The following is a 12612-nucleotide window of genomic DNA, read 5'->3' as shown; positions in this document are numbered from 1 at the left end:
AAATATGAACCCCACTATGGTCCAGCCACACTGAAGAGGTCTGTTAAACGTTTTAGTCTTGGATACACAGATGACAGTTGTTAATGTGTAATAAAGAATCAGACACTAAATTCACCTGGAGAAATTGTGATTTCCAAATAATTGAGCTCTTATTTATAAGAAGCTGATGATGACCTTTGTCTTCATGGAGATGTCCCACTGTTTGTTTCCCCACGGTTTCGTTAGCAAATACCTGATAATTTACCAGATCAAATCTTGTCGGAAAGTTTCCTTTCTCATCAAGGTGAATGGAATCTCCACCAGAAGTTATAAACTGAACTCTTCTTATATATTGGTTCAGCTAAAGGCAATAGACATGAGTCTGAGTCTGACATATTGATTTGTGCATTTTGTTACAGTAATCATATTCCTAGGAGTCTCCAAAATCTTTCCAAACCTTAGATTTCACAATGAATGTTAAACATTGATAATGTCTCCTAATGAGCAGTATAGCTCTCTCCAGGTATGGTACTGTGTCTCTTCTCTACTAATCCACTCAATCTGATAGACTTGGTTGGATAGGCTTCATGGTGGTTAGTCTCTTACTTCCTGCTGAAATTTCACAGCTGTCACATCCACTGACACAGCGATGGCTACCAACATCTCTCACCAGCTCTCAGTGGCTGCATTTGGCTATTGCTACACAGGTCCAGTTAGGCTCCTTATATTTTAAAGATTTCCCTTTAGCCACTTCTTGCCTCAAGGTCCTAATTTCTTACTGCTTCCTCAAGAGTCTACTCTGGTACTATATGCAGTTATTCCTTACTCTATCTTTCTGGTCCCATACCCCTCAGTGGTTTGGCAAACTGCTCTTCAGCACTTAGCAGTACAACACCGAGCTCTGCATGGGACTGCTGTGATGGTTGGCATCACCCCCAGTAATGCTGTCAGGGTAGGGTCGGTGCCCCAATTAACAAGTGGATCACAATGGGGCACATATGTGGGGCCACCATGTTGGGCAACCATACAATCTCTTAATTTTCTGCTCCTCTCATTGACTAAGTAAATTTTATTTAATGAGGTCTACTTACTTTAGTAATAGTGAGGGTTACAGCAGACAGTCACACAGAATTATGTGTATTACTAGTGTTACTGGAGTTTGAAATATGACAGAAAATGTTGGAAAAATCTGAAAAATCTTACCTTCCATTTGACATTTTGGGTGGTAAATATTTGGAGATGTTCTTGTCTTTTATGTGAGTAGATCAGATGATGTAAGGCATAAGCCACAATATACACTGCAGAGTACACACTGAATGTGTAACGGAAATTGTCTACATCATACAGGGAGCGATCCACATTACCTAGAACATCTCTTTCATTACATGGTCTATAAGATGAATACTGTTCAAAGCTGCAAGAAAGAAAATTATACCATACATCAAACATCAGCTCAACCTCTGGGTATTTTAGAGGACCGGCTGTGAGTAGATATTCGTGCAAACCTGGAATTCTTCCTTTTCGAAGAGTGAGCTGCAAAGATCCATGAAATGTAGTAAATGTGATTAAATTTTCAGGAAAAATAAGTGAGAGTATGATTACAACTCTTCTAGGATTTAAGTCAACTGACAATATAAAATGCAATGACTGTAAGCCATATGAGCTACCAACAAATATAATCACATTGCAGTGAATTTTCTGTATTTGATATAACACCTTCCTGTACTCCATATGGGTTTTGAAAAAGCCATACTCTTTGACGTATTCTCTATAAGCTATGCAGACCCCGCTCCGTGTTATTACATTGTGGAGTTCCATGCTGGCTCGTTGGCTGCTTTCATCATCTACTGTCACCATCCCCACCCAGCTCCAGCCAAATTTCTCCAGTAGGAGGACAATGGCTTCATACTGAGTGGACCCATCAGGGACTGTGCGATAGAAATAAGGAAACAGGAGCTTGTTACTGAAGATGGGATCCATCGCTCCATAGCTGATCTGTAGGGAGAAAACATCAAAGAAATTTTAGAATTGTGTCTTATCAAACTAAGAATGACATGTACATAAAAAAAATGAGACAAAGATAAACCATTTCAGAACTTTTTCCACCTTTAATGTGACCTATAAACTGTACAACTCAATTGAAAAACAAACTGAAATCTTTTAGGTAAAGGGATGAAAAAATATAAAAATAAAATTATATGGTTGCATAAGTGTGCACACCCTTATGGTGTTCTTTTGGTGATGTGCAGTGTTGTTTTTGCGGCAAACATATCTTTTGAAATTATGGCCTTGGTTCAACCTTGGTTTCATCAGACCATAACACCTTTTCCCGCATGCTTTTGGGAGACTTCTGTTACCACCAGACATCTGAGAAGCTCTGACAGATGTGCTTCAGAACCTGCTGCTTGAGGTTCCTATTGTTTTGCTTTCATTTTCTCATCTCGTTAGCCTCTCTCAGCTGTCATGTAATTGCACTGATTGCATCCCTTTAAATCCCTTCCCATACTGCATCACTTTGCGGTTTATACAACTTCCTGGAGTGTGCTGATGCTAGAAGCTATTACTACTGCATCCACAAGATAAGTCTGTTTTCTTCATTTCTGTTTGCCTGTGGGCTTGATCCTAGGTGACCCTGACTCCCTCCGTATTAAGTGTAGGGAGCCGGTGGTCGTGTCCCCTCACTATTATAGGGTGTTCAGGTGCATACAGTCGAGGAACGAGGATATGCAATTTTCTACCATTGAGATTTTTGCATAGGCTGAGCAGTAAGGGAGGGAGCTAGGGCTCTTACAGGGCTTACCCTCCCGTTCCTTAGTTTTGGATCAAGTCAGTCGGATCTTCATTTGTGCCTTCTAGTTTTCTGTACACCTTCCGTGACAACTTCAGATGTGTTTTTGCAAAATGTAGCCTGGCTTGGATGTTTTTCTTCGTAAGAAAAGGCTTTCATCTTGCCACTCTACCCCATAGCCCAGACATATGAAGAATACAGGAGATTGTTGTCACATGTACCACACAGCCAGTACTTTTAATTAGTTCAGTATAAAAAGGGTCTCTAAATATAAAAAATATTAACAATATACAGTCCTGATCAAAAGTTTAAGACCACTTGAAAAATTGCAAAAAATCATATTTAGCATGGCTGGATCTTAACAAGGTTCCAAGTAGACCTTCAACATGCAACAAGAAGAAATGAGAGTGAGACAAAACATTTTTTGAGCATTCAATTTAATGAAAACAATGAATAAACTGAAAGAGGCTGTTTTTTAGCTGATCAAAATTTTAGGACCATCTGTGCAAAGATGTGGATTCATTGTCATTTTCTGTCAGGTAGTCGCACGTTGTGATGGCAAAGGCAAAAAAGCTCTCCCTTTTTGAACGTGGTCAGGTTGTCAAACTGCATAAACAGGGTCTCTCACAGCGCGCTATTGCTGCTGAGGTGGGATGCAGTAAGACAGTCATTTGGAATTTCTTAAATGATCCTGAGGGTTGTGGAACAAAAAAGTCAAGTGGAAGACCAAAAAAATATTCATCAGCACTGAGCCGGAGGATTCAATTGGCTATCCGTCAAGACACTGGACGATCCTCTTAAGGCCCTTACTGGTGCTGACTGCAGCCCCATAACCATCAGACAGCATCTGAGACTGAAGGGCTTCAAAAACAAAAAACGTCTTCAAAGACCTCGTCTCCTTGAACGCCACAGAACTGCTCGTTTGGACTTTGCAAGAGAGCACCAAACATGGGACATTCAAAGGTGGAAGAAAGTTTTATTCTCTAATGAGAATAAATGTCCCCTTGATGGTCCTGATGGTTTCCAATGTTACTGGCATGACAAGCAGATCCCACCTGAGATGTTTTCTACGCTCCATAGTGGAGGGGGCGTCATAATGGTCTGGGGTGCTTTTTCCTTTAGTGGAACAATGGAGCTGCAGGAAGTGCAGGGGCGTCAAACGGCCGCTGGCTATGTCCAGATGTTGCAGAGAGCATTCCTCAAGACTGAGGGCCCTCGTCTGTGTGGTAACGACTGGGTTTTTCAGCAGGACAACGCTACAGTACATAATGCCTGCAGGACAAGGGACTACTTCCAGGAGAATAACATCACTCTTTTGACACATCCTGCGTGTTCCCCTGATCTAAATCCAATTGAGAACCTTTGGGGATGGATGGCAAGGGAAGTTTGCAAAAATGGACAACAGTTCCAGACAGTAGATGGCCTTCGTGCGGCCGTCTTCACCACTTGGAGAAATGTTCCCACTCACCTCATGGAAACACTTGCATCAAGCATGCCGAAACAATAACGGCGGAGCTACTCATTACTGAGGTCATGTTTGGAAGTTGGATTTCTGTTTTGGGGGGTTTAGTTTTTTTTTTGGAGGTGTGGTCCTAAACTTTTGATTAGCTGAAAAACAGCCTGTTTCAGTTTATTTGTTGTTTTCATTAAATTGAATGCTCAAAAAATGTTTTGTCTCACTTCCATTTCTTCTTGTTGCATGTTGAAGCTCTACTTGAAATCTTGTTAAGATCCAGCCATGCTAAATAGGATTTTTTGCCATTTTTCAAGTGGTCTTAAACTTTTGATCAGGACTGTAGTGCACAATGACACATTTAATTCTTGGTGCACGGTGGCACCTGAAACATAACCAGTTGCTGAACCAGAACCTGAATGATGGTGGGCTCTAAGTCCCTATATAACCCTAGGATAGTGGTGCTAACGTCCTAGCCATGGTGCACCCATCCTGAGAAGCTATATCATAGCCTCAGGACGTATCGCGGTGCGCTGGTCCGGGGGAGCCGTATATCAAGAGACCTCCCTGCACCTCATACTGCCTTATATCTTTATGCATGCGTTTAGCCCTGATACTCAGTGGAGCCTATACCACGGGCTACAGTCTGTATTGATTTAAAGTGTCTTTTGCTTTCACATCGAATATCCTCAGTGTTGATTATTGAATAATTTATATCAACACTCTATGTGATTTATGCCCTGCTCGATTGCAAAATATTTCCCTGATGATTGAAACATGCATGCAGGGATCAACTGCACTAAGGCACAACAGGGTCAAGTCGGGTGAGGGCAAGGTTCTGGATGGGGTTGTTCTTCTCAGGACGGGTGCTTTGTGGCTAGGGTGTCAGGGTCACGTTAGCACCCCTATCCTAGGGTTATATAGGGACTTAGAGCCCACCATCATTCCCGTCAGATTTCTGCCATTTTATATTTTCAGCAACACTACATCCACTGAACAGGGGTGTGTAGACTTTTTATATCCACTGTATATCCAATGGAAGCAATCCTTGGTTCAGACCCTAAAGTTATCTATAAACATTAATGTCTGCCTGGGTTTGGTTTACCTCTAGTAGCAAGACTGGAGGTAAAGTTAGGTTACAGGAGACCCAATTACAACTTAGAAAGCAGATTAAGGATGATTTAACTGATTATGAACTTATCAGATTCATTACCAATTTTCCAACATCCTGCTCTCAAACTAATCTGAAGTTTTGTAGATTTACTTCCAACACATAGCGCCAAAACGCTACCTAGGCATTTTACTGTGAAAAATTGGTAGGGAAAACAGAAGGGAAAATGAATATGAAAGATAACATGACCCTGAAATGATTGGGGAGTAAGGTTCTGGCCCTGATTGGCTGAGAGGTTGATGGACAGCCTGTCAGCCAGTCAGAGGGCAGGATTCTGGCTTGTCCTTTTGCTCAGAATGCCAGAGACGCTAGTCTGTGTGCAGCCATCTCCGAGCATGTGTCTTGGCTGTATATGTTAAAATTCAATTACAGTGTGTGTGGTAGGTAGAGTATAGGGACAGTATAGGGACATAAATAGGTAGATTCAGGGTTTATCAGGGAAAGCAGAGGAAGGGACGGGTCATTCAGAGCTGTCTGTGTCATATAGCTGCTGCCAGTGATAAGTTGATGCTGCACTACAAAATCTGCAAACAAAAAAATCCCACAACTATTTTTTTTAAATATATAAATGGCCAGCCAGCCTTTAAAAACTATTCAAGTTTCTACAGTTGATAAGGGTTTTATAGGCTTATTGCTAGCACCTCCAACATCAGGAGCAAACATTCTGCTTAAAACGCTGAGCATTTTCCACTTTTTATTCTTAAAACCTGCTTTAATTTAGCTCCATATACAAAAAAAAAGCTATGGAACTCCAATTATACAAAAATATATAGCAATATTTATTTAATAATAAATGTTAAAAAAAATATTCTAAAGAAAAAAAGGCAAGATAGACTTTGATACAGAGAAGATTACAAGAGGCGTTATCCCTAATATAGTGATCCACGTCTACAAAATAAAAGATGAAAAAATAAATGGCACTACAGAGCGTATCATTACCAAGATGATGAGATAAAACATCTCCAACAATCTCCAATAGATCATACAAGGACATCAATATGCGCAGTTATTTAAAATTGCCCCATAGGCCCTCAGGTATGTTGAATAAACACAGTATTGCATTGGCAGTGTCGCTGAACAGGGAAATATTAGAGATGAGCGAATTTTTCAAATATTCGATTTGCAAGTTCACTAATAAAAAATAAAAAAATTGGTTCGATCCAAATATATCAGCGGTGAATCTCGTTAAAAAAACGCCAATTTCCTGGCTGCAGAGAGTCTTTATAGTGGTGTAGAACACTGTGTAGAACACGTATAGGGAGTCTGCTGTGGCAGTGAAATAATACTGTGAGTCAGTATGACATGGAGATGACAGGGGTCTCTCTTAAAATCACTGCACACTTCACTTATTTGGGCAGTCACAGGGCCAAAACTGACCAAATAACTCAAGCATGAACTCAGCCTTACAGGTCGATGTTAGCGCCAAGAAGAAGCGCACTCCTTTTTCACCGTCGTCAGCTGATTCAACATAGATGTCTACAGAACCTGTTCTATTAACCACTTATACAAGTAGAGCCCCCCGACAGAGTGGAGAGGGATATAATGAAAAGACCAGCACTCCGTAATTTCTTTGCTGAAAAGGAACTTCTTTATTCGTCACCCATTTGTGACGCGCCATTTAAATACACCATTTGAATAACCCGCCCCCTAATCACGTGAGTGGTCATGTGACTGTAATTGAAGGCATCCGCCCCCAGTCACATGACCAGTCACCTGATTGTGACATCATGTTGCTACGTAACCCAGTACAAACAAAGCTCAATCTACCAAGAGATAGAGTACGGCAGAGTATGTATCTAAATTTATATATTACTAGGCATCTGAGTAATCAGTGATCCATTATAGAACCAGATACAAACATTTTTACAATGTATATATTTAATCATCGTACGTTCCGCATATTAATTCAAATAAAGCTGTTCAATGAGTATTCCTTGTTTAGGCCTTTAGGGGCAAGCGTCTCGAGCCGGTGGATCTAATATGCTTCACGTTGGTGGAGCATCTGGATCCGATTTCCTCCACGTCGAGGTAGGGTCACTTCCTCTATAATTTAAAAACGCAATTGTGAGATGCCGTGATTTTTTTCCATAAAGTGCTGAGGAATAGGTAACAAGGTATTTTCTTTCCTGATTGTAGATTTGTGTTTCCCCACTCGGTCTTTTATACGCATTGTTGTCTCTCCAACATAACACAACCCACAAGGACATTTTAGTAAATAGAAAACAAAACTACTGTCACATGTAAAGTGACCCCGAATTGGGATTTGTTGTCCTGTGTGTGGGTGTGATATGTTGGAGCCCTTGATAACGCTTGAACAATGGACGCAGTTCAGACAGGGAAATGTTCCCTTCCTGACTGCAGAGAGAGTGAGCTGTCACAGAGATGTCCTGTCACTACCTATATCTGCCCGGATGATCCTGTCTCTGATGTTTTTATTGCGTTTGTAACACATCATAGGTAATTCCCTAAATTCCTGAATTGTAGGGTATGATCTTTGTAGGATATTCCAGTGTTTATTGACCACTGCCTTTACACGATCCATCCAGGGATGGTATTTTACAAATAGTGGTATTCTCTGTCCTTTCTCTGTCTTTTTTGTGATTCTATAGGGCTTTCTATCTTATTCCTCTGTTCACGTAACAATTGAGAGGGATAACCTCTGTCCATGAATTTTTGTCTCATTTCTTGCAACCTAAGATCACGTGTGTCAGAATCCATTACAATTTTACAATTTTAGCCACTCTTTTAAACTGCTAAAATGGCAGTGATTTTTTTTACAGCTGATGGGTGATTACTGTGGAATGATAACAGGCTATTTCTATCAGTTTCTTTGACATATAGGTCAGTTGTAATCCTGTTATTTATTCCCCTGATCACCCATGTATCAAGGAAGGAGACACGTTGTAAATCTTGGTGCAAGGTAAATTTCAATTCGGGTCTCATGTTGTTAATATAGTCCATAAAGGACATAAGGGTCTCAATGCTGCACCGCCATACGCAAAAAATATTGTTGATGAAACAATTCCAAAATATACAGTAGTTTTGATATAGCTCATTTGGGTAGATGTACTCTCTCTCAAAATGTGCCATATAACAGTTTGCGTATGGCGGTGCGGCATTGGACCCCATCGCGGTCCCACACCGCTGCTGGAAAAATGTATCTTGAAATAAAAAGTAGTTACGTCGTAGGACAATAGAAAGTAAGGACAGAAAAAAATCCTTTTCAACCTCTGTGTATGTGCTATCATCTAGTAATGCTTGGATGGCCTCCAGGCCTTTTTCATGGGTTATACTGGTATATAAGCTACATACGTCCAGGGTTATTAGGATACAATCCTGCGACAGCTCAATCTCCCGTATTGTCTCTAAAAAATTTTGTGTATCCCTAAGATATGAAGGGGCCTTTTTATGAGAGGGGTCAACACTTTTTCAAGAAATATTGCAGGGGGAGAAAGGACTGAGTCCGTGGCTGCAACTATTGGGCATCCCGGAGGCTGTTCCAGGGATTTATGCACCTTAGGAAGTGTATAAAATACGGGTGTCACAGGGTGTTGGTTGATTAAAAATTCAGCTAGCTTCTTATCAATGACATGTTTTTTCAAATTATCATCAACCAAGTCCTGTAACTCCCGCTTAATTGCCCAGACCGGGTCCCCCTGCAATATTTCATAGACGTTGTGATCAGACAATTGTCCCAGTATTTCCCTAACATAATATTCCTTATCTAATATGACAAGGGCTCCCCCTTTATCCGCGGGTTTAAAGATCAGGGAGTCATCATCTGTCAAATGATTGACTACCTGTCTCTCCTCAGCGGATAAATTATGATGTATATAATAATCTCCCTTTTTATACTTCGCAATTAACATGGGTATGTCACGCTGTACAAGCTGTATGTAAGTTTCACTGGGGTGATATATTTTCGGAGGCATATATTGGCTTTTCAGCCTCAAGCCAAATTGTTGCAAATTTAACATTGATTGTACACTCTCAGTTGAAACAGTGTCATGTGAAATTACATTAGAGAAATGGCTTTTAAGCCGTATATTACGAAAGAAGCGGTTTAAATCCATGTCCAGTCCAAATGTGTCCAGACTAGCCGTCGGACTGAAGGATAGTCCCTTTTCAAGGAGTCCAATTTGGAGTGGAGAAAGATTCTTGGAGGATAGATTTAATACTAAGGTGTGCTGGGTACCTGTGACCGAGTTAGACGTGGAGCTTCGGCGTCCCCGATGATGGCGTCGGCCTGCCTGCCTGGTGTTGGCCTTCTTGGGCGTCTGTGTGCTCCTAAAAAACTTGTGCATTGACCAGTTGTAGAGTCGCTTCCAGAATCGGAGGACGCTGTGCCTGCTCTGCGACCAGGTCGTCGTGGTTGGGATGTAGCAGTGCCGGATTTGTCCTTGCCATCTGTATACTTGATTTCTTTGGATAATCCTCCATGTCCCGAATATACTTTGAACTCTTTGTGGTTTGTATTGAACTTTGTAATTCGGTACATTGCTTATTAATTTTTTCTTTCAATATATCAAAGTCCTCCTTTTTCAGCCAATCTTTTAATTGGGACTCAGTGGTGGAAATACTCTCTTGGCAATCCGCAATTGCTTTGGTCAGATGTTCAATTGTTAATATTATAATGTCCAGTGAACATTTATTTAAAATATTGGCGAAACGGGTACAATATTTAACACTTTCTCGGAAGAAAGTTGGTCGCAGGTTCACTCGCAGTCCCCGTGGAATACGCTTGGAACGGTGATACTCAACTAGAGTCGTTGCATGTAATTGCAGAGAGACCAAATGTTTGGAGGTTCTCTCTAGATCACGGCTTCTCAGCTCACCTGGAGGTATTCTCAGGAACTCTGCCGATGAATCAATGCGTGCCACTATTGCGCGGGCTTCCTCATCACCATAGCTGTAAGTACTCATCTGTGCGCTGAGCTCAAATGCACGTGCACGTACCAAAAACCAGGCGTATTGATTAAGAACAAATGGACGGCTGTCAAGGAACCATGAACCAGACGTACAACAAGAGATAAGTGGAAATAAGATGGCTTTATTGAAAATCAAGCTGTAAGGCAAAAGTCCAAGCGGATGGCTAAACCGAAGCAGGGTCTTGCGAAGCCAGAGGTCAGGAACCAGAAGGGTAGTCAGACAAAGCCTGGATCAGGAACCAGCAGGGTAGTCAGACGAAGCCTGGATTAGGAACCAGCAGGGTAGTCAGACGAAGCCAGGATCAGGAACCAGAAGGGTAGTCAGACGAAGCCAGGATCAGGAACCAGAAGCAGCAGCAGTCTTAGAAGCATGTGAACACAGGAGGACCAAGCAGGGAACTGAAGCCGCAGACCTCCTATGTATATGAGCTAGGCGTCCAGCTCCTCCCAGTGGGAAGGAGAAGCCGCAGGGTGGGAGGCTACAAGAAACCCAGAAACCAAGATGGCCGCCAGCACATGTCAAACGAAGGAGAGCAGCAAGAAGGTAAGACCATGACAACGGCACTGTGCTTCCTTTAAGATCCAGGTGCACGGTCAGCAGGTCGGATCCCCATAAAATTATAATGAAAAGACCAGCACTCCGTAATTTCTTTGCTGAAAAGGAACTTCTTTATTCGTCACCCATTTGTGACGCGCGTTTCGGCACAAGTGTGTGCCTTTGTCAAATAACAGGTGATGATAGCTCAATCCCACATATACAATACACCATTTAAATACACCTTTTGAATAACCCGCCCCCTAATCACGTGAGTGGTCATGTGACTGTAATTGAAGGCATCTTCAACATAACACAACCCACAGGAATAGTTATCTATTTACTAAAATCTCCCTATGGGTTGTGTTATGTTGGAGAGACAACAATACGTATAAAAGACCGAGTGGGGAAACACAAATCTACAATCAGGAAAGAAAATACCTTGTTACCTATTCCTCAGCACTTTATGGAAAAAAATCACGGCATCTCACAATTGCGTTTTCAAATTATAGAGGAAGTGACCCTACCTCGACGTGGAGGAAATCGGATCCAGATGCTCCACCAATGTGAAGCATATTGGATCCACCGGCTCGAGACGCTTGCCCCTAAAGGCCTAAACAAGGAATACTCATTGAACAGCTTTATTTGAATTAATATGCGGAACGTACGATGATTAAATATATACATTGTAAAAATGTTTGTATCTGGTTCTATAATGGATCACTGATTACTCAGATGCCTAGTAATATATAAATTTAGATACATACTCTGCCGTACTCTATCTCTTGGTAGATTGAGCTTTGTTTGTACTGGGTTACGTAGCAACATGATGTCACAATCAGGTGACTGGTCATGTGACTGGGGGCGGATGCCTTCAATTACAGTCACATGACCACTCACGTGATTAGGGGGCGGGTTATTCAAAAGGTGTATTTAAATGGTGTATTGTATATGTGGGATTGAGCTATCATCACCTGTTATTTGACAAAGGCACACACTTGTGCCGAAACGCGCGTCACAAATGGGTGACGAATAAAGAAGTTCCTTTTCAGCAAAGAAATTACGGAGTGCTGGTCTTTTCATTATAATTTTATTTGGATCCGACCTGCTGACCGTGCACCTGGATCTTAAAGGAAGCACAGTGCCGTCCATTTGTTCTTAATCAATAAGAGTGGAGAGGGTGTCAGCAGTAAGTTTGTGTTGACGTCACTGATTATTTTGCCCTTCCTCTGATCCATCAGAACAATAACCCCCAAAAACGGATCTTGTCTGTTGAGCATCTGCCTTCACTCAGTCAGCATTTGGTCAGTAATCCATCAGTATTGCTAATGCCCAAAAAAACAGGAGTGGATCCAAAACAGAGATGACCCGTGAATGGAATATTTGCATGTCTTCTGTGTTTTGTAACCACTCCTGCTTTTCTCTACCAAATCACAAGCCAATTCTGACCATACAGGCTTAACAGCTTCTACAATTCTGACCATACAGGCCTTATAGCTGCTACAAAGACAGGATCCGTTGTGCGTCTCATTTTTCCTTCTTTCTGACAGATCGGAAGAAGGGTCAAATAAATGATGATGCCAGCTAGGCCGAAAAATCCAAAATAATGGCCCAGTCATAAAGTCGGTAGGGTGGGTACAGCAGGAGAAGTACACAGAGTGGCCCTATGACATAGTGGTGAGGTGTAAGCAGCATGAGGAGGCCACAAAGTGGCACAATGACAGTGCAGAGGTGGCAGAAGCAGCAACATGAGGCCAC

At 41.7% G+C, this 12612-nt stretch overlaps 1 protein-coding gene across 1 annotated transcript in view; it reads right to left on the bottom strand.

Annotated features, from left to right (window-relative positions):
• Positions 1 to 1387: 1387 nt before the first annotated feature.
• The window catches only part of LOC122935155, a 181968-nt gene continuing 170743 nt past the window's right edge, over positions 1388 to 12612 (bottom strand). Inside the window, exons 8-9 of the mRNA XM_044290919.1 lie at positions 1783 to 1974; positions 1388 to 1393 (exon numbers count right to left, since the gene is read on the bottom strand). Of these exons, the coding sequence (XP_044146854.1) occupies positions 1388 to 1393; positions 1783 to 1974 (198 nt within the window). The remainder of the gene's footprint in view (positions 1394 to 1782; positions 1975 to 12612) is intronic.

The sequence above is a fragment of the Bufo gargarizans genome, chromosome 4 (assembly GCF_014858855.1).
Source record: "Bufo gargarizans isolate SCDJY-AF-19 chromosome 4, ASM1485885v1, whole genome shotgun sequence".
In the NCBI taxonomy this organism is placed as follows: domain Eukaryota; kingdom Metazoa; phylum Chordata; class Amphibia; order Anura; family Bufonidae; genus Bufo; species Bufo gargarizans.
This window is presented reverse-complemented; position numbering and strand designations above follow the sequence as displayed.